This window comes from Lynx canadensis, chromosome D1, assembly GCF_007474595.2.
Source record: "Lynx canadensis isolate LIC74 chromosome D1, mLynCan4.pri.v2, whole genome shotgun sequence".
NCBI lineage: Eukaryota > Metazoa > Chordata > Mammalia > Carnivora > Felidae > Lynx > Lynx canadensis.
In genome coordinates, this window is record NC_044312.2 from 46,382,403 (window position 1) to 46,401,365 (window position 18,963).

The window sequence follows — 18,963 nt, forward strand, 5'->3', positions numbered from 1 at the left end:
TATGTATTTAAAATCAACCTACTGATTATGTATTTAAAAATGAAAAGCATTAAGGACCTACTCCTCAGGGAACAAAGGGAAGACCAGGTGGCAGCTGGCTAGCGTTGTTGTCTCTGAGGGGTGCACTATGAGGCTGCTTCTGCAGGAACTGCTTCTGCAGTTTGCAGGACAGACTGCAAACTGGATTCATCTACTGCTTCGGGAACAATCTATTGCTGTGGAAGTGGAAAACCAAGGCTGTGGGGTTTCCAGATTTAGCAAGGTCAAAATGCAGCATGCCTACTTAAATTTGAATTTCAGATAAATAATGAATTTTGATAATAATGAATAATTTTTTAGAATACTTATGCTAATATTGGATCGGAATGCTTACATTAAAAAAAAGTTATTTGTTGTTTATCAAAAATCTAAATTTAAGTGTCCTACATTTTATCCGGGCAATCTCACAAGGCGGGGATGATGCTGCAAAAAGCGTTCTTCCTTCCCCCTAACCCAGCCTTTCAGTCACCCTCTGGTGCCCCTCACTGGCAGAGCCCAGCATAAAGCCAGTTGACAAAGCTGGCAAAGCTGGTCTGCAGACAAAGCAGAGTGAAGACTGGGTTTGAAACTAAGAAACAGTTATACCCAGTAATTGGCACAGTCGATCCTTTTAGCTACTCAGCATCCGTACACCGTGTTGTATGCACTGATACTTCCAGAAAACAACAAAACAACTCCAACAAAACATATCTTTACAACAAATGAAGACATTCTCACCTTCTCCTCAAAATGGGGAGAGGCAAAGTCTGTACAGTCATTCTCTTCATCTCTGGAAAACAGTCATACTACCCATCTCTGGTCAGGATTAACTATCTTAAAACTCTGTCACAGTCATGTTTGAAAATTCTGTTACCTAAAGACTAAATTATAGGATTAAGAGGAAGGAGAAGGGAGAATAAATTAGCTAATATATACCATTACATATAATCACATAATACTCAAAGATGAAAATCTGCATGGCTGCTGTATTCCTTGTTTCTGTAACCAGTCGTGAGGCCATAATTGATGTTTATACATTTCTCCCTCAACATCCCATTCCATGCTTTCTTGTCCTCAGACAGGACTTCAGCTGGCCAGGGTTCTTTAGTGGGATGACCCAAACCTTTTATATCTGAATGGTATGAATACTAAGTGGTCCTGCCTCTGTTTTGTTGCAGTAATATTCATTAATATCTACTATTGAGCCTGGAAATACTAAGACACACCCCAGAGGATCCCCTGGGCTCAGATCTAGTCCTCCCTATCCTCAGTTTCCCCTCAGTTATCAGGATGAATAACCACACCCTCTCTTTCTTTGCCCATTGGTTTCATGGCAAAAAATAAAATAAAATAAATAAGAAAGAAAAAAGTACCAAATGGCCAGGTGGCACTCTCACCCCTCAATTTGGTAGAACCATGCTGTGAACTCTAATACAGGCATTTGTTTCTTGGGAACCAAATACCTCCAATCCAGAGAGCACAAAATGGAAGAATGTGTACAAGTGAGTTATCAGGTGAAATGGTGAAAGGAGCCACTTCCACTTCAACCCTTTGCTTTCCAGACCCAAATATTCTGGCCATGGAAGAAAGAACACAGTGTAGCATGTGCTAAGTCAAATTGCATCCTGTAAAATAGAATTTCACCATCTTCATAGGGTGTTACCTTGACTAAGTCTTAAGTAGACCATTCTACTGATCTATTAGGCCAGCTGCTCCTAGGTGGTAGAGTACATGTTAAGACCACTGAATTCCATGGGCATAAGCCTATTGGTGCATTTCCATTACTGTGAAATGAATTCCTGATCAGAAGCCTTTTGTCTGGAATATATCAATGGTGAATAGGCTATCCACAGATTCCAAACATCCACAGATTATGGCACTGGTAGAGTATTACATGTAGGGAAAGCAAATCTATAGCCAAAATATATTTTTAGTCCATTGAGGATAAATGTCTTTCTTGTCTATAATGGAAAGAGTCCAAAGTAACCATTCCACTGCCAGGTAGATGTTCTTCCCAGAGAATGGTGTCATACCAGGAGCTTAATGTTGGCATCTGCCATTGACAGGTTAGTCATTCAGCAGTAGCAGGTCAACCTTGATGAGAGGAAGTCCATGCATAGCCTCTGTCCTTGCCACCATGGCTACTTGGTACATAAACTCATTGAGCAAACCCTAAGTGGCAGAAGAAGGACACTGACTAACATATACATGACATGCCATTTTGTCCACCTGGTAGAGAGAACCTATTTCATTATGCCCTTTGATCAATTTTCATGTGTGGCACAACTTTGTTCACACTCTATACCTTTCCCAAGATGTCCATCCACACACCCCTATCCTAGGCTTCCTCATCACCAACCTTACTGTTTATTTTATTCTAAGTCCCTGACCATCAGCTAAACCATTAGCAACTGCCAATGAATCAATATAGGTCTAGCCATCTCTTGGACCAAAATGGACAACCAAATTTATAACTTGAAGTCATGTGCATTAGGAATATTTTCCTCACTGTTACCCTTTAGGACTACTTTTCATTGGGGCTGTGAAGCTGCAACATAAATTTCTCATTGATTCCAGCATATCATTAAGCATGATCTGTAAACCAAGCCCAAGCTTTTTTCTCCTTGATTATATGAGGCCCTAGGTGTGCACTGAAGGAGAGGACATCATGCAGCAGAAGTAGGTGTCAAATGAGTCTGAGCCACCTGCTCATGCAACTTATTTGTACCTTTCAGATGGGCTCAAGCCATTTGATGATGTTATGCTACTGGGCACACCCAGCCTTATGACTTGGTTGATAAGATAGACAGCTCAGATCACATAGTCACTTAATGGCTCATGGCTACTTTGTGGTTTCATTTTTAATTTGTTTTTTTTTAATCCATTTATACTGTAAACAAATTATTCTATGAGGTTCATGCTTCTTTTTGGCCTCTGTTATGTTTGTCCTTGTCATTTCATTTATGAATGATGGTGGTAGCAACACCTGACTATCTGATCTTCTCTCCCACAGTCTAGTAACAATCCAGGAGCTCTTTCTCAAAAGGACATTTTTCTACAAAAGAGGACATATCTTTGCTCCAAACCTGCATGCTTACAGGCTTCTCTAAGGGCTAAGGAAAGTTGCTTCTTTGGCTACACATTCTAGGTGTGGGAAACTCTGCCAAGGGTCTTCTCTTTAGGGGTTGGGAGCCAATGACCAGAGATTGACCTCAGTGCCCTCTGTTACAGGCACAGCCTCTGTCGCTGTAGCGGGGATCCTGGCTGCTCTGCGAATCACCAAGAACAAGCTCTCCAATCATGTGTTTGTTTTCCAAGGCGCAGGTGAGGTAGGTGACATCAGGAGAATAAGGATGGGTGGAGAAGCATGAAGGAAGGGAGGTGTTCAGGGGTGCTGAGAAGAGGAAGCAACACAGGTATATTGTGATAATTGCAGCTGCCTGGACACCAACATTTGGGTGTCTCAAGGACTTAACCAAGCCTCCTAGGAGTGGGGGGAAAGGTATGGAGAAGAGAGAATCTTGGTAAAGCATCTGATAAGTGGTGAGCAGCCATTTGCCTTGTATCTGAACATCTACCATATGGATGTTCCCTCCCAGGCAGCCATGGGCATCGCCCACCTCCTTGTCATGGCTCTAGAGAAAGAAGGTGTACCCAAGGCAGAGGCCACAAGGAAGATCTGGATGGTGGACTCCAAGGGACTCATTGTCAAGGTACTGTCAGTCTGGAAACCTAGAGGCTTCTTGACACCTACAGCTATCGGAACTGGACTATAAGAGGTCTCCAAGGGGCAAAGTACTCAAACAAAATAGAAGGCAAACAGGAGGACAAGGTTCTAATCTCCAAAGCAAGAAACACACCCCAAAGTAGCTCTTCCAAAAGCTCTCAATATGTGAGCAAGTTTGTATATATATGCCTCTTCCAGCTTTATCTCCCACCACTTCTTGCCTTGCACTAACCTCCAGCCACAGTAAATCATAGTTTTCCAGAAGTAACATGCTGTCTCTCCCACATCCTTGCATATTTTGTTCCTCTGATTGAAATGCCCTTCTCTTTTTCAACATACCCACTCTCAACCATTAACCCCATCTGTTTCCTCCTTGTCTTCTGTTACCTCCTCCAAGTTGCTTTCCCTGAACATCTAGGTGTCAATTCATTTCCTACATTTATGCTCATATAGCCTCCATACATTGCACTTGCCACACTGTAGGGCAGCTGCCCTTTTAATTGTCTCTCTTGCCCCTAATCTATATAGTCTTTATACCAATGCCTGGCATGTAATGAGTACATAATTATGTTTGAGGTGTGGGCCAAAGAATGAATGAGAGAGAAACAGTCCAGCTTCTGACTGGAATGTGGTGAGGGACACAATTGGATGGCCTCCTCCTTTAGGACTTCACTGAGCTCCCCGTGTTTTAATGCCCCAAATTTCACTAACATAGAATATCAGTGAAAGATTTTTTAAAAAGATGACAGATGGGGCACCTGGGTGGCTCAGTTGGTTGAGCATCCAACTTGATTTCGGCTCAGCTCATGATCCCAGAGTAGTGGGATAGAGCCCCACATCAGGCTCTGCACTGAGTGTGGAGCCTGCTTAAGATTATCTCTTGCTCTTCCTCTGCCCCACTCCCCCACTCACAGTGTCTCTCTCTTAAAAATTAAAAAAAAATAATAAGATGACCGAGATAGGATGAGGGGAGGCCATGGGGCTATCAACCAAGAACAGTAGAGACCTTCCAGAAGAAACTGACCTTCCCTTGTCTCATATAGAACCCAATTACCACTAGAAGGAATTCGTCCTCTCACCCCAGGTCATTCCAGAGCATAGTGCAGGCACAGGTAAAAGCTGCCAGAGATTGCCACACTTCCCTCTTGCCACCTTCCAGCATTATTTTGTTCATCCCATGGACCTCACCTCTACTCAAATATCCCTCAAAGCTGGTGTCTTCACTCTGATTCTCAGGAGGCCAGCTGACCCAAAGGAGTCATCAGAAACCTTTGTGCTATTTACCGTACTGTCACCCACTGATTCCTATTTGAACAAATGGAAGGAATCCTGAGCTTGTTGGGAACAGCCAACCTTGGCAAGCCTTCTCTGGAACTTAGCTTATTATTGTTCCTGGGGAGGTTACTGGCCCTTGTAAAATACATTCACATTAGCTCCCTGACCTTGGCGGGAGCACAGGCCCCCCATCACTCAACTGCCCCTGTGAGTGCTGGACACCTTGGGGCCAAGGGTCCTGGTCAGTCTCAGACATTTCACGAGAGCCTTGCTGTCCTGGCCCCAGAGCCATGACCCTAGCAGCACAAAGAAAGGTTTTATGGATTCTCCACATGTGGCTTGGATTAAAGAAACCTCACACACCACCCCCACATGGTAACACAAACACACATTAAAATCCTCAGGTTCCACCTTAGGTTTTACCAAGAGATCTGCTCAAGAGGATAAGCCACCAGGCTTCTGATAGCTCATACCAAAGCATAGGGCTCTACAGGGAATGCTCTCAGGATCTCCAGATGCATCCATGTCCTGCCCGGCAGTTCTCAATGCCAAGCCGCACTGTGTTTTCCTTTCCCTGCAGGGGAGGAGCCACCTGAACCATGAGAAGGAGATGTTTGCCCAGGACCATCCTGAAGTGAACTCCCTGGAGGAGGTGGTGAGGCTGGTAAAGCCCACAGCTATCATAGGTAGGAGGAGGCAGGAGACCCACTGTTCAGCCCAGCTAACCCTCTTGACTTGCAGGTGGAAACTGAGGCTCAGCAAGGAGGCCTAAGTGATCAATAGAAACACAGCTCTCTCCCCTATCCCATGTCTGCTTCAGTGCCACAGTCTTTTATTGAGTGACTACTGTACAAAAATCATAGAACTAAGGCACAAAGTTGGGGCTTAGTGATGCAGAATTATCCAGTGCAGCGGAAAAGCACAGGGCTGGTCTGGGAGCAAATAAGTGCTGCTCCCCTAAAGAGGGGACCCTGGCACCTCTTCCTGGCCTGGGAGAGCAGCCCACTCTAAAGGACAATGCCCAGGAATGCCTTCACAGGTACGTCTTAACCAGGCAGGGACCTGAAGTGGACCAGTGTTCCCTTAGGGATTAACTGGAGGTCTTACCCAGCTTGAGCAAGAAGACCCTTTTCTCTTTGGCTCCCTCCATTCCTATGGCAGACGCTATCTCTAAGACTCCTAAGTCTTTCATGTTGCACCTGGCTCCCTACCACCACCACTACCACCAGGAGAGGAATGGGTTGTTTATAAAGAGTAGGCATCCCTACTACCCCCACCCCTTTTCCCTGTAGGTGTTGCTGCCATCGCAGGAGCCTTCACGGAGCAGATTCTGAGGGACATGGCCTCCTTCCACGAGCGCCCTATCATCTTTGCCCTGAGCAACCCCACCAGCAAGGCCGAGTGCACGGCTGAGAAGTGCTACCGGGTCACTGAGGTCAGCGGGGAATCCTTCCTTCCCCAGGCTGAGAGGACACAGTAACAATAATTATGAGTAACCCTGTGAGGGTGAAAAAAAATCCCCACATCACTGATGAGCAAAATGAGGTTCAGAAGGATGAAATAACTTGCCCAAGGTCACCGAGCTAATAAGGAGTAGAGCTGGCCCTCAAACCCAGGTCTGGCTCCAAAACCCAGGCTCTTACCATCCTGTTATACTGCTCAAGGTTCCTCTAGTAATGTAGAGTTTTGACCAGAACCTGAGGCATTTGTAGACTCTAGGTCACTTGCACACCTGTCATGTCCTGGGATAGCCCTGTCGGGAGGTGACAGGTTAAAAACCTTCACCTTTCAGTGATTTCTTGGCTGCCAGGTAACTCAGTGGGAGCTAAGCTTTCTGGTCAAATGAACAAGTGTGCTCTCAGCACCTGTAATGTGCTCAGCACAACGCTGAGCCTGTGGGAGAGGATGAAGACGGGCTCAACATCTGGGAAAAATAACTAGGCCACCATTACTGCCTGAAACCAATCTCCAGGTTCCATCTCTGGTTTTCTTCCTGCCTCCAGGGCCGAGGGATCTTTGCCAGTGGAAGTCCCTTTAAGAGCGTGACTCTGGAAGATGGCAGGACCTTCATTCCTGGGCAAGGAAACAATGCCTATGTGTTCCCTGGAGTGGCTCTGGGAGTCATTGCTGGGGGGATCCGGCACATCCCAGATGAGATCTTCCTCCTGACGGCAGAGGTATCGCTGTCCCTCCTCCCTTGCATGCTCCCAACAGGGCCTGTGATCTATACCAGGTCCTACACTGGGCTCCCAAAGAATCCTTCTCTCATCTCTTCTACCCACCTGCCCCTCACCCTAGCAGTGGATCCTCAAAATGCTTGAACCTCAAGCTTCTCTCAACATCACCTTGAGGCTTAAACTTCTCTCAGAACACGCACACAATTTTTAAGGGGGAATAAGGAATAGTCAATGGGAGGAGGCATTGGCAGGAAGCACTGGTAGTGAGGGGACAGCACTGCCCATATACTTGCCTAGAACAGAGAAGATGCCACCAAAACCATCTGAAACTAGGCTCATGGACCATGACAAGCATTGGATTCTTCCATACACTGATCTTGACCATGTTACTAGGGTAACTTGTTGCAGAATAAGCCCCACTAGGGGCTTATTAAGGGATAGGTTGCAAGTCTGGATCTGAGTACTTGGATATTAAGCACAGATATGGGGGTGCTCCTGCTCCAGGTTTCTAACTAGAAACTCTCCCAAAATGATTCTTTACTGGACATGATGAAAGCAATGAAAGAATATATTAAGAATGACAGCACACATTCCTAATAATGGTGATTAGTAATAACAGCTATAGTGGCTTACATTTACCAAATGTTTACTAATGCCACGCACTTCACAATTATCCTCACTCTGAGGAAACCAAGGCATAGAAATGTCTGTTTTGGGAGGTTAAACTAATTAAAACTCTAAACAAATACTAAATCTATTTATCCCCACTGAGCACCAAAGGTTCTGCTGTGATTTCTGACATGTTTGCATTTCCCCATCACCATGGCACTGATGAGAGCCCCGAACCCAGCAAGACATGGGAATGGCTTCCATGCAGCCCTATCTAGCTCCACTTCTATGGGCCCCACAAGGAACTGTCTCATGCTCTAGGTTCCTTCTTACTACATCCTGGTCTTTGAGCACTGGCTCCACAAGGACATGCAAGTAGTATAGACCTGCAAGCACAATAGCCCCCAGGCCATATGCACACTAGCTGTGGCTTCAGGACATGGCTGTCTGACCATCTTGTGTGAGTATTCTGGTATTTCTTCTTGTTGCTGTGTTATTGGTGGTGGTGTGCTATGGCCGTGGGTAGAGCTATTTGAAACCCCCATGGGACGGAAGAGTCACTTCCTGCTTGGAGTTAGCATGAAAGCAGATCCCCCTGTTGTGCAGAAACATGATCGCTAGAGCCTTCCTATGTAACCCCAAGAGACATCTGCACGCCCACCTCCTAGTGCTGTGGGACCGTTCAGCTCCATCATTTCATGAACAGTGTCCATCAATTACACAGGAACCTCTCCTCAATGCATGTATTAGTCTCTTGCTGCAAGCAGGACAAGATCACTCCCTTCTAGAGCTGACAGTCTGGGCTTCAAAGGACTGGCAAGTTCTATTTCTGAAAGGGGTGCTTTTAAGTTAAGACAATTGAAGTTGAATCTGATTTCCGTATGGAAAAAAAACTAATACAACTTTTAGGAGATTTATATATTTCACCTTGACCACTCTGTAAAATAAATATAGTGATTATCCCTATGTGATACTCAAGGGAAGTGAGGCACAGAGAGTCTAAGTTATCTGCACAAGGTCACTGGGCTTGTGAGCAATAGCACCAGGATGGTCCCAGCTGATTTACCCCAAGCTGCAGCAGAGTGTTACCAGTGCCCAGTGTCTTAGAAGTGACCATGCCTCACTCTACAGGATACCTTTTCCGATGCAGATCTAGCCATGGAAATCCTGCTTCCCTCTGATCCCATCTTCTATACCTCCACCAAGAAAATCCTTCAAAACCCAGAACAGTCCATCTCTCTCACTTCAGACATTCAAATGGCTCCTCAGTGCTCAAAGAATAAAGCCCAAACTCCTTCACATGGCTTCTATATAAGATGTATCATCACTGAGCCCTCCTTCCTTCTCAAGCCTTTAGCCTCCCCCCTATCATCAACCTAGTAGTCAAGGTTCTATTTAGAGTCAAGAACTCACGCTCTCCCCTCCCTCCTTCTCTCCAAGAAATTGCATGTGCTATTGCCTGTCCCTTTTTGGGTAATTCATACTTTGTCCTTCAGGTCTTAGCTTATGTCTCTTCTCCTGGTAAGCTTTTCTGAAGATGGCAGACTAGGCGCTGCCTTCCTCTATGCTTCTATGCCCCTTCTCCTTGCACTCACTTCTATGTTAAAATTGTTGTTCCTGTTTGTTAATTGCCCACTGACTCCAGACTACAGGAGGAAAAGGGCTTCTCCACCATGGATCCTCAGCAACTAGCACAAAGCCTGGCATCTCACAGAGCTCAGTTAATGTTTGACTCAATGAATGGAAAAGAGACATAGGATGAAAATGAGGCAGAAGAGGAGGAGGCCCTCTTTCCTAATGTCAGCCAAACTCTGAGGCAAGACCAACTCCTTTGGCTCATCCATTCTTGGACATAGTTCTCAGAGAGCACCATGGCTTCTCCCAAATTTAAATCTGACACAAGAAGATTGAGTGGAAGTGGATTCAGAGCCAGCACATAACAGAGGCTGTTCTGCAAGGCTGGCTGAGCACCAGTGCCTGAGGCTGAAGGATGAGGCTTGAGGGGGAGAGTTGGGCCTCAGAGACAGGCTCTGTGGGAGGTGCTGTTCCCAGGATGATGTGTGTAGAACATTCGTTCAGATAAAGCCCAAGGCCCCTTTGTGGTGTCACTCAGAGGAGAAGCCTTTCCTCAGGGCTGGAGGAGAGCTCAAGGAGCTCTGAATACAGACAAGATGGCCTAGATGGGTACCCAGGATGTTACTAAGCATGTGGGAGAGGATGGAACTAGGGAAGTGAGAGTCTCAGGGATCTCTGTGCAATAGGCTGGACCAGCCAAGGGGATATCCCTTGTATTGATACAAGTTTATTCACCTTGTATTGATACAAGTTTATTCACCTTGGTCTTAGTGATTCTTCTTTAGAATTCAGGGTCTCATATTGCTTAAAGCTTCAGCCAGTCTCTCAGTACAGAAAGGATGTGTCCTTGCTTAAAAGCCCAAGCATTAAGCTCCCAGTGGGCCATGAGGTGGCAGAGACTACAGTGGGGAATGGCCATGGTTGGCCACCTGTGTGGGGTGAGGTGAGTCTCTGGGGTAATGGGTTGGGCTTGTTCTGGGAAGGCAGAAACTCAGCTTATTCCTCTTGGTTCTCTCTCCCCAGCAAATTGCCCAAGAGGTCTCTGAGCAGCATTTGTCCCAGGGGAGACTGTACCCACCACTCAGCACCATCCGAGATGTGTCTCTGAGAATCGCCATCAAAGTAAGGAGCATCCTGCCCCCAGAAATGTGGTTAGTGAGGCTCAACAGCCTCCTCTCTGAGTTTAGGAGAGCTAAGGGGATGGCAGCGATGGAGACATCCTGAGCTCCTTGGGCTGCACTGCACCAAGGCTGGGTGAGAAACTCCTATCTGCAGCTTGAGCCCCACCCCCAACACCCACTCAGGCCAGTTCTGGGAAAGCTCCTGGATTTCCCCTCAAACACCAGGCAAAAAGGTCATTAAAGTCCATAGTCTTGTGGATCAAAATGTGGGTGGAATTTTAAAAAAATGAATCATAAGTGCCCATTTATACAGAAAGGTCAGTTTTTATAGTATCATGGAAAGAGTTCAGGCTGTTGGGTCCCAGCTCCACCAACTACTTCATTTTCCTGAGCCTCAGTTTCCCTCTTTTCCAAAGGCGCCAGTAATTCCTTTCTCCCAGAGTTTGAAAAAGATTAAAGAGGACAGGGAAAAAGCTCCATACTCAGTGCCTTTCTTACCAGAGTAGATGCTCATTTCCCCCCTTTATCTCAGAATGACTGGGCCATGGGGTGATCAGGTTCATGGAATATTCCAAGGAAAAATGTCATCCTAGAGACCCTGCAGAGATGATGGGTTTTCGGGGAATCAGAACATGGTACAATAAAGACTGGCCCCAACACTGATAATTATTGATACAGATAATGATTGTATTAGAGTTTATTATACTGTCATTTTTATTAGTATATATATTGTACATTGTCCATAAGTTTTCAAAATAATTTCAGAAGACACATTGCACAAAAGCATCTATTCCCCATGCATTGTCCATTGTAAAATCCAGAATCAGCCCTCGAGACCAACAGTTCAGCTGATAGTCCCAACTCTGCCCTGTCCATTTCCTTCCTTTGGGGGATATTTAGATTCATGCTCTTCTGAAGCAAAATCTAATATGCAGAGAACAATGTCCAGGCTGTTGTCCCAATTCAGCCCACATTTAGCAGGGGGTAGGGGAGATATCAGGTGTCCAGTATTGGACACCACTCCAGAGAAAGGTCGCATTACTCACACTTTACAGATGAGGAAACTGAGGCTCAGCAATGGTAATGTCACTGCTCAGCACCCACCAGCAGTTGGAAGCAGAGGCAGACATGAGTCTGAGGCCTCTTGATCCTGGCCTAGTGTTTATTTCTACCTAGGCAGAAAGCTCACCATCCCTCTGCTCCAGTGGCTTCAGGGACAACAGTTCGTGGTTCTCCAGGGGGAATTCCCCTTCCACAGGCTCCCAAGCAACCTTCAGGCAACTTTTAGGCAGGTTCCTCCTCAGGTTCCAGTTCCTCAGCCACTATGTTTTTCCCTAGGTCCTCGACTTCGCGTACAAACACAACCTGGCCTCCTACTACCCAGAGCCCAAGGACAAGGAGGCTTTTGTAAGATCCCTGGTCTACACTCCAGATTATGACTCCTTTACACTGGACAGCTATACTTGGCCCAAGGAAGCCATGAATGTTCAAACAGTCTGATGCAGTTTCAGAGTCTGGTATGGGGCTGGAACAACCCCAGCGTAACACTGACAATATAAATGGGTTCTAAAATGGCCATCTTTGTCACTGTGTTTTTCCTTTGAACTTGCTGGTGTGATGGGAGCTACCCAGGCACACAGTGAATGATAGCCTTGTTCCTGAAAGCCCTGAGAATTCCCTTTTCTGTAACCCTCTTCTGACTTCCTCCCCAAGAATTTCTTAATCCAATTGCCAACAATTAGCTAGGCCTTGTGGGAAAGCTAGACTCCTTTCTAGAACTCTGCGTTGACAGTGTTCAGAGTCTAGTGAAGTAGAACAGGTATGGACACAATTCATTTTGCCACAGGGGAGAAAGTGGTAAGTCCATGAAAGAAGTGCAGATAAAGGTCAAGCAAAGGTGCCCAGAGAAGGGAGGAGACACTTCCTCTGAGGACATTAGAGAAGGCTTCAGGGGGAAAAGTGTGCACACTGAGTCCCAGGAGTGAAGGACAGGTAGGGGTTGTGGGGAAATGAGGAAAGTAAGGGCAGCCACTGGCCAGAAAGCATGGTCCACCCATGAGGGAGTTCAATCCCTGTTGGAAGAATGTACACCCTTCAAGACTCAGATGGATATGAAGGCTGAGTAGCTGAAGGCAACTCACTAGTCAAAAATAGTCACTGACATGTGGGTTATTTAATGTTAGGATTCCTTTTTGGTTATTACTAAAAGGAAAACTATAAATAAATGTGGGTGTGGAGGGGTCAGCAAGCCAAGGAGTGAAGAGGAAGAGAGACAGGGGAAGAGAACCATGGAATTCTAGGGAAGACTTGATTTCATTTTCCTGGCTCTGGAATTCTCTGTCTCCCACCCTTTACTCTGAAGGAATTCAGCAAACAAGGGCAGTATTCTTATAAAATGTCTTCAGTATGTCCTGGGGGTTTCTTAGACAAGTTCGGCCATAGCTTTCACCTCCCTCATGTCCAGCAGAGGACACCTGGGATGGGGAGGTGGGGACAAGCCTACAGCTCCTGCAATCAAAAACCCTGATAAATTGCTAGGACCTATTGAGATGACAGCTTCCAACCACTAATTTTATTGTATAACACGGAAAAACAGTAAACCATGCTTAGGGACCTACCACCACAAACCCCTGCTGCCAGGTCAGCCTCAGAAACCTCACTGCCCACCATGAGTACGTTCTATGTAGCCACCTCCCAGTGACAGGACTGCTGGGTTCCTAGAAGAGTAATTAGCTAAGACACCAATCACCTCTTGCCTAGGTCTTGTTCTTCCAACATCTGCTTCCTTGGTGCTGGTGCTAAACCAAGCATATCCTGAGAAAACATCCCTGTTCTATAATCCCTGGGTTCACAGACAATGAGAAACTCTTCAGAAGAGGATTTGAAGTGAAGCAGGAATGTGAACACCAGGGAATATTTACACTGTCTTTTCTATATCCTGTACCCCAACTACATGTCCTTTATACTCAGTGTAATAGAAAAGAAAAATAGTAGAGAAAGGCAATGAAACAAAAACAGGTTCTTTGAAAAGATCAACTAAATTAATAAATTGTAGCTATACTGACCAAGAGATCAAGAAGATATAAATTCCATTCCCTTTGTTTCAACCACACTGAACAGATGGCACTAAACACATGCACTTTCAGGCCTATGCTCTTACACATGTTTGGTCTCCATCTATAGAGTCCTTCCCTCCCATTCCCTTTATCAATTAAATCGAAGTTCACTCTAGCTTTCTGCCTGGAGGCATCATTCTTTCTTAGAGTTCAAATGCAATTGGCTCCTGAACTCTTCCTGGACAGAGTTAATAATTAAATAGGCAATCAACAACAGTAAAAACAAAAAAGAAAGAAAGAAGAAAGAAAGAAAGAAAGAAAGAAAGAAAGAAAGAAAGAAATTTCTAACCATTTGGAAATTAAACAATACATTTCTAAATAACCTGTGGCTCAAAGAAGAAATTGTAGGGTAAATTATATGTGTGCTGGATGAAAAAAATATGTATTAATGAGTTGTAGCTAAAACAGTGCTTGGAGGGAAATTTTATATCTCTAAATAAATGCCTATATCAGGAAAAAAAGTCTCAAAGGAATAACATAAACTTCCTTTAGAAACAAGATAAGCAAACAAAATCCAAAGCAAGTTAAAATCAGAGCAGAAATAAATATACCTATAACAAGAATTTGAATTAGTAATTAAAAATCTTCCCACCCCAAAAAAAAAAAAACAAAAAAACACTTCACACTAAGAAAAGCACAGGCCCAGATGCCTTCTTTGGTGAATTTTATCAAATATTTAAAGTAGAAATAACACCAATCCTTCACAAACTCTTTCAGAAAATAGAGGAGGGAGTATTTCTCAAATCATTCTATGATACTAGTATCACCCTGATATCAAAACTACAGACCAATATCCTTCACAAATATAGATGCAAAATCTTAAAATATTAGCAAACTAGAGAGAAGTGAAGATGACAGAGTAGTATGGGGACCCTGAGCTTGTCTAGTCCCTGAAACATAGCTAGATCAACACCAAACCATTTTGAACACCTAGGAAATTGATCTGAGGATTAATGCAACAAATCTGCCTAATTTGAACAAGAGATCTTGGCAGGTATTTGGTGTAGACAGGAGAATTGTGAGAGAGAAAAGCCATGGTGCTACAGAGTGTAGGGAGCCATTTTTGCTGAAACAGGACAGAGAAAGACGGCAAGAGTGTAGCACATCAGGATCGTGATAGTTGAAAGGGAAAAAGATGGTTCTATACTGCCAGTTTTCTATAAACAGTGGAGCACAAAGTCTGAAGGTTTGGAGCTCAGTGTCTGGCAGTGCTCCAGTGAGGAAGCAGTGTCAATCTCCAGGAGCGGGCAGCATATTCTGAGGGTTCCATGTGCAGTTCCCTGCTTGGAATGCATTTGGTAGAGGTAATATGGCTTCTCCAGGGGCAAAAGTACCAGCTAACTCCAGAGAGCTGCCACATTTACTGATATAGGAACAAAGACACTAACAGCAGAAATATCTGGCACTGGCTGTGTCTTGCAATTTACCATAAACTCAGCCATTGTGTCTGCACAGTTGCACAAACATTTGCTGGGACAAGTTGGTACCTGGCCATTGCTTGGTGAGAAAATCCCCTAGAGGATCAATGCAGGTCTGAGTCCCATGGGTCTGAAGTGTGAGGGTGTGAAGCACAGCCCCATCAGAGATAAAACTCTAGAGGGAGGTGCTGCCTGGCAGGCAAGCAGCTTGGACACAGACAGGGTAAAGGCAGGGAGTGGACAGAAGCCTGAGACAAAGGAGGGGTACTTGACGGTATGTCTGTGAGAGTGTGAAATTCCTGCTCTGGAGACTAGAGAGGGGGGTGAAGCCATTTTCACCTCTAGCCCACCCGCACTGATCAATCACAGTGAGCTAAGCAGTGCCACCAAGTGGAGAATGGAGCCATTATACCAAGGCCCACCCTGGATGCGCCCTCCAGGCACACCCACCAAAAGACCAGCACAAATCCCTCCCTCCTGCTTCGTCTACAGATCATAGTGTGCTGCAAAGTGTCATTTCTAGGGGAAACTGGATCTAGCTTCATTTGAGTTTCATTTTGCTTGTTCATTTCTTTGTTTCTTTGCTTCTATTTATGTTGGGTTTTTTTCTTTTCTTTTACTTTCTTGGATACAGAAAGCAAGTCTTTTATTCTACTTTATTTTCTTCATTTTATTCTATTTTTTAAATTTTTAATTTCTAATTTTTTATCTTTCTCTTTTTTCTCTTTTCTACCAAGCTTCTCTTAAGCAGACTGAAACACACCTAGGATCTAACTTCCTTTATTTGATTTTTTTCATTTTAATTTATTTTATTAATTTTTTTCTTCCTCCAAAATGACAAGATGGGGGAATTCACCCCAAAACAAATTATAGGAAGGAATCACAGCCAGGGAATTAATCAACACAGATATAAGTTGTCTGAACTAGAATTTAAAACCATGATTATAAGAATACTAGATGGAGTTGAAAAAATCATAGAAGACACCAGAGAATCCCTTTCTGCAAAGATAAAAAAACTAAAATCTAATCAGACTGAAATTAAAAATGCTATAACCAAGATGCAATCTCAAATGGTTGCCATGACAACAAGGATGAATGAAGCAGAGTAACAGATCAGTGATACAGAAGATAAAATTATGGAAAATAATGAAGCTGGGGAAAAAAGAGGAAACAAAGGCAAAAGATCATGATACAAGACTTAGAGAACTCAGCAACTTATCAAAGAGGAATAGCATTTGTATCATAAGAGTCCCAGAAGATGGAAAGAAAAAGGGGCAGATAGTTTATGTGAGCAAACTGTAGCTAAAAACTTATCTGGTGAGGACACAGACATAAAAATCCAAGAAGCACAGAAAACTCTCATTAGATTCAACAAATGCCAACTATCACAAAGGCATATTATAGTCAATTTCACAAAATACATAGACATGGAAAGAATCATGAAAGCAACAAGGAAAAAATGTCCTTAATCTACAAGGGAAGACAGATCAGGTTCTTAGCAGATCTGTCCACAGTAACTTGGCAGGCCAGAAAGGAGTGGCATGCAATATTCAATACGCTGAATCAGAAAAATATGCAGCCAAGAATTCTTTATCCAGTAAGGCTATCATTCAGAATGAAGGAGAGATAGAGTTTCCCAGACAAACAAAAGCTAAAGGAGTTCATAACCTCCTAAACCAGCCCTGCAGGGAAATTTTATGGGGGACTCTCTGAGTGGAGGAAAAAAAAAAAAAAAAAACAAGACCAAAAGCATCAAAGACTAGAAAGGACCAAAGAACATCACCAGAAACACCAACTCTACAGGCAACACAATGGCACTAAAGTCACATCTTTCAGTAATCACTCTGAATGTAAATGGACTAAATGCTCCAATGAAAAGACATAGGGTATCAAAATGGATAAAAAAAAAAAAAAAAAAAAACAAGATCCATCTATATGCTGCCTACAAGACACTTGTTTTATACCTAATGACACTTGCAGATTGAAAGTGAGGGGATGAAGAAACATCTATCATGCTAATGGATGTCACAAGAAAGCCAGAGTAGCCATACTTATATCAGACAAACTAGATTTTAAAATAAAGACTGTAACAAGAGGTGAAGAAGGGCATTATAATTAAGTGTTCTATCCGCCAAGAAGATGTAACTGTAAATATATATGCGCCCAATGTGCTATCACCCAAATATATAAATCATTTAATAACAAACATAAAGAAACTCATTGATAATAGCACAATAATAGTAGAGGACTTTAACACCCCACTTACAGCAACGGACAAATCATCTAAGCAGAAAATCAACCAAAAAATGGCTTTAAATAATACATTGGACCTGATGGACTTAAGAGATATACTCAGAACATTTCATCCTAAGGCAGAAGAATACACATTCTTCTCAAGTGCACATGGGACATTCGCCAGAATAGATCACAACTGGGTCACAAATCAGTGCTCAACAAGCACAAAAAGATCGAGATCATACCATGCATATTTTCAGACCACAACATTATTGAAACTTGAAGTCAACCACAAGAAAAAATGTGGGGGAAAAAAACCAAAAACTTCAAGGTTAAAAAAACATCAAAAACATCCTACTGGGGGAGGGGCCAAGATGGCGGAACAGCATGGAAATTTTTTTGCATCTCTCATGCCTGAAATGCAGCCAGATCAACACTGAACCATCTTGCACACCTAGAAAACTGATTTAAGGATTAACACAACAATCTGCACAACGTGATCCACAGAACTCAGCAGGTACACAGTGTGGAGAGGTGAACTGGAGGAGAGTGAAGCCAGAGAGGGCAGGGAGCTGATTTTGCTTGTGGAGAGAGGACAGAGACAGGGGGAGAGTACAGGAAAAACAGCTGGAGGGAAAAAGGAAAGCAGCTGGAGGGAAAAAGGAAAAGTGGGAACAGCTGCAAGGGTTGGAACAAAAAAGGGAGAAAAGAGAAAGGAGAGGGTTTAAATTCCATTAAGACTCTATAAACAGGGGGAGCATGGAGTCTGAAACTCCATAGCTAGGTACCTAGCGGTGCTCTAGTGGAAAGGATGAATCCCCAGGAGCAGAAAGAGAAGTCCAAGGGGTCCTCAGGCCACATGGGGAGTAGGGGTTCCCCTGCTGGGAGCACATTTGATACAAGCTGTGTGGCCCCCAACAGGCAAAGGTCCCAGTGGACCCAGAGAACAACCACATTCACTGGTGTTGGAACAAGGACGTTAAGGGTAAAGCCTGGTGCCAGATGTGTGTTATGATTTGCCATAGTCCCTGAAACACTGCTGCTACACAATCACACAAACTTTTTGGGGGATGGGCTGGCATCCAGCCACAGTTTCTGGGCATCAGCAGCAGCAGGGTCTCATGAACGTTCCTGGAAGCGGGCTGGCACCCATCCATGGCTCACCAAGACCTTCCCCTGGAGGGTCAGAGCGGGTCAAGGCCACAGTCCCTCAGAAGTGAGGGGTTGGGAAACACAGCCCCATCTGAGATAAAACTCAGGAGGAAAGTGCCCCCTGGCAGCCTGACGGCTTGGTCATGGATAGTGTAGAAGTGAGGAGTGGACAGAAGCTAGAAACAAAGGAGGGGTGTTTGATTGCCTGTCGGGGAGAACACAGAGTTCTGACACTAGAGACTAGGTAGCTGGGTGACAGCATTGTCACCCCTCCCCTGCATGCACATACACATATATGCCTACACGTGCCATAACAATTCACCCCAGTAAGCTAAGAAGCACCATCCAGTGGAGAACAGAGCTGTTACTCTAAGCCTCACCCAGCTCGGCCAACTATGCTCTTGATGAACCCAAGTCTCTCCACCTGCTTAGTTTACAGAATATAAAGTGTTTCACAATTTGATTGGGAAACCAGATGTAATTTCAATTGTATTTCATTCTGTTTGCTGGTCCTTTTATTCAATTTTTTTCTCTTTCTTT

General features: G+C 44.2%; 1 protein-coding gene across 2 annotated transcripts in view; it reads left to right on the plus strand.

The window, feature by feature from the left end:
* ME3 (malic enzyme 3) overlaps positions 1-12,078 on the plus strand; it is a 184,707-nt gene extending 172,629 nt beyond the window's left edge. For both annotated transcript variants that reach the window (XM_030332199.1, XM_030332200.1), the window contains 7 exons: positions 3,250-3,347; positions 3,618-3,731; positions 5,601-5,706; positions 6,313-6,455; positions 7,024-7,197; positions 10,405-10,503; positions 11,841-12,078. In XM_030332199.1, coding sequence (XP_030188059.1) covers positions 3,250-3,347; positions 3,618-3,731; positions 5,601-5,706; positions 6,313-6,455; positions 7,024-7,197; positions 10,405-10,503; positions 11,841-12,002 — 896 coding nt within the window. In that variant the 3' untranslated portion in view covers positions 12,003-12,078. The remainder of the gene's footprint in view (positions 1-3,249; positions 3,348-3,617; positions 3,732-5,600; positions 5,707-6,312; positions 6,456-7,023; positions 7,198-10,404; positions 10,504-11,840) is intronic.
* The last annotated feature ends 6,885 nt before the right edge of the window (positions 12,079-18,963 follow it).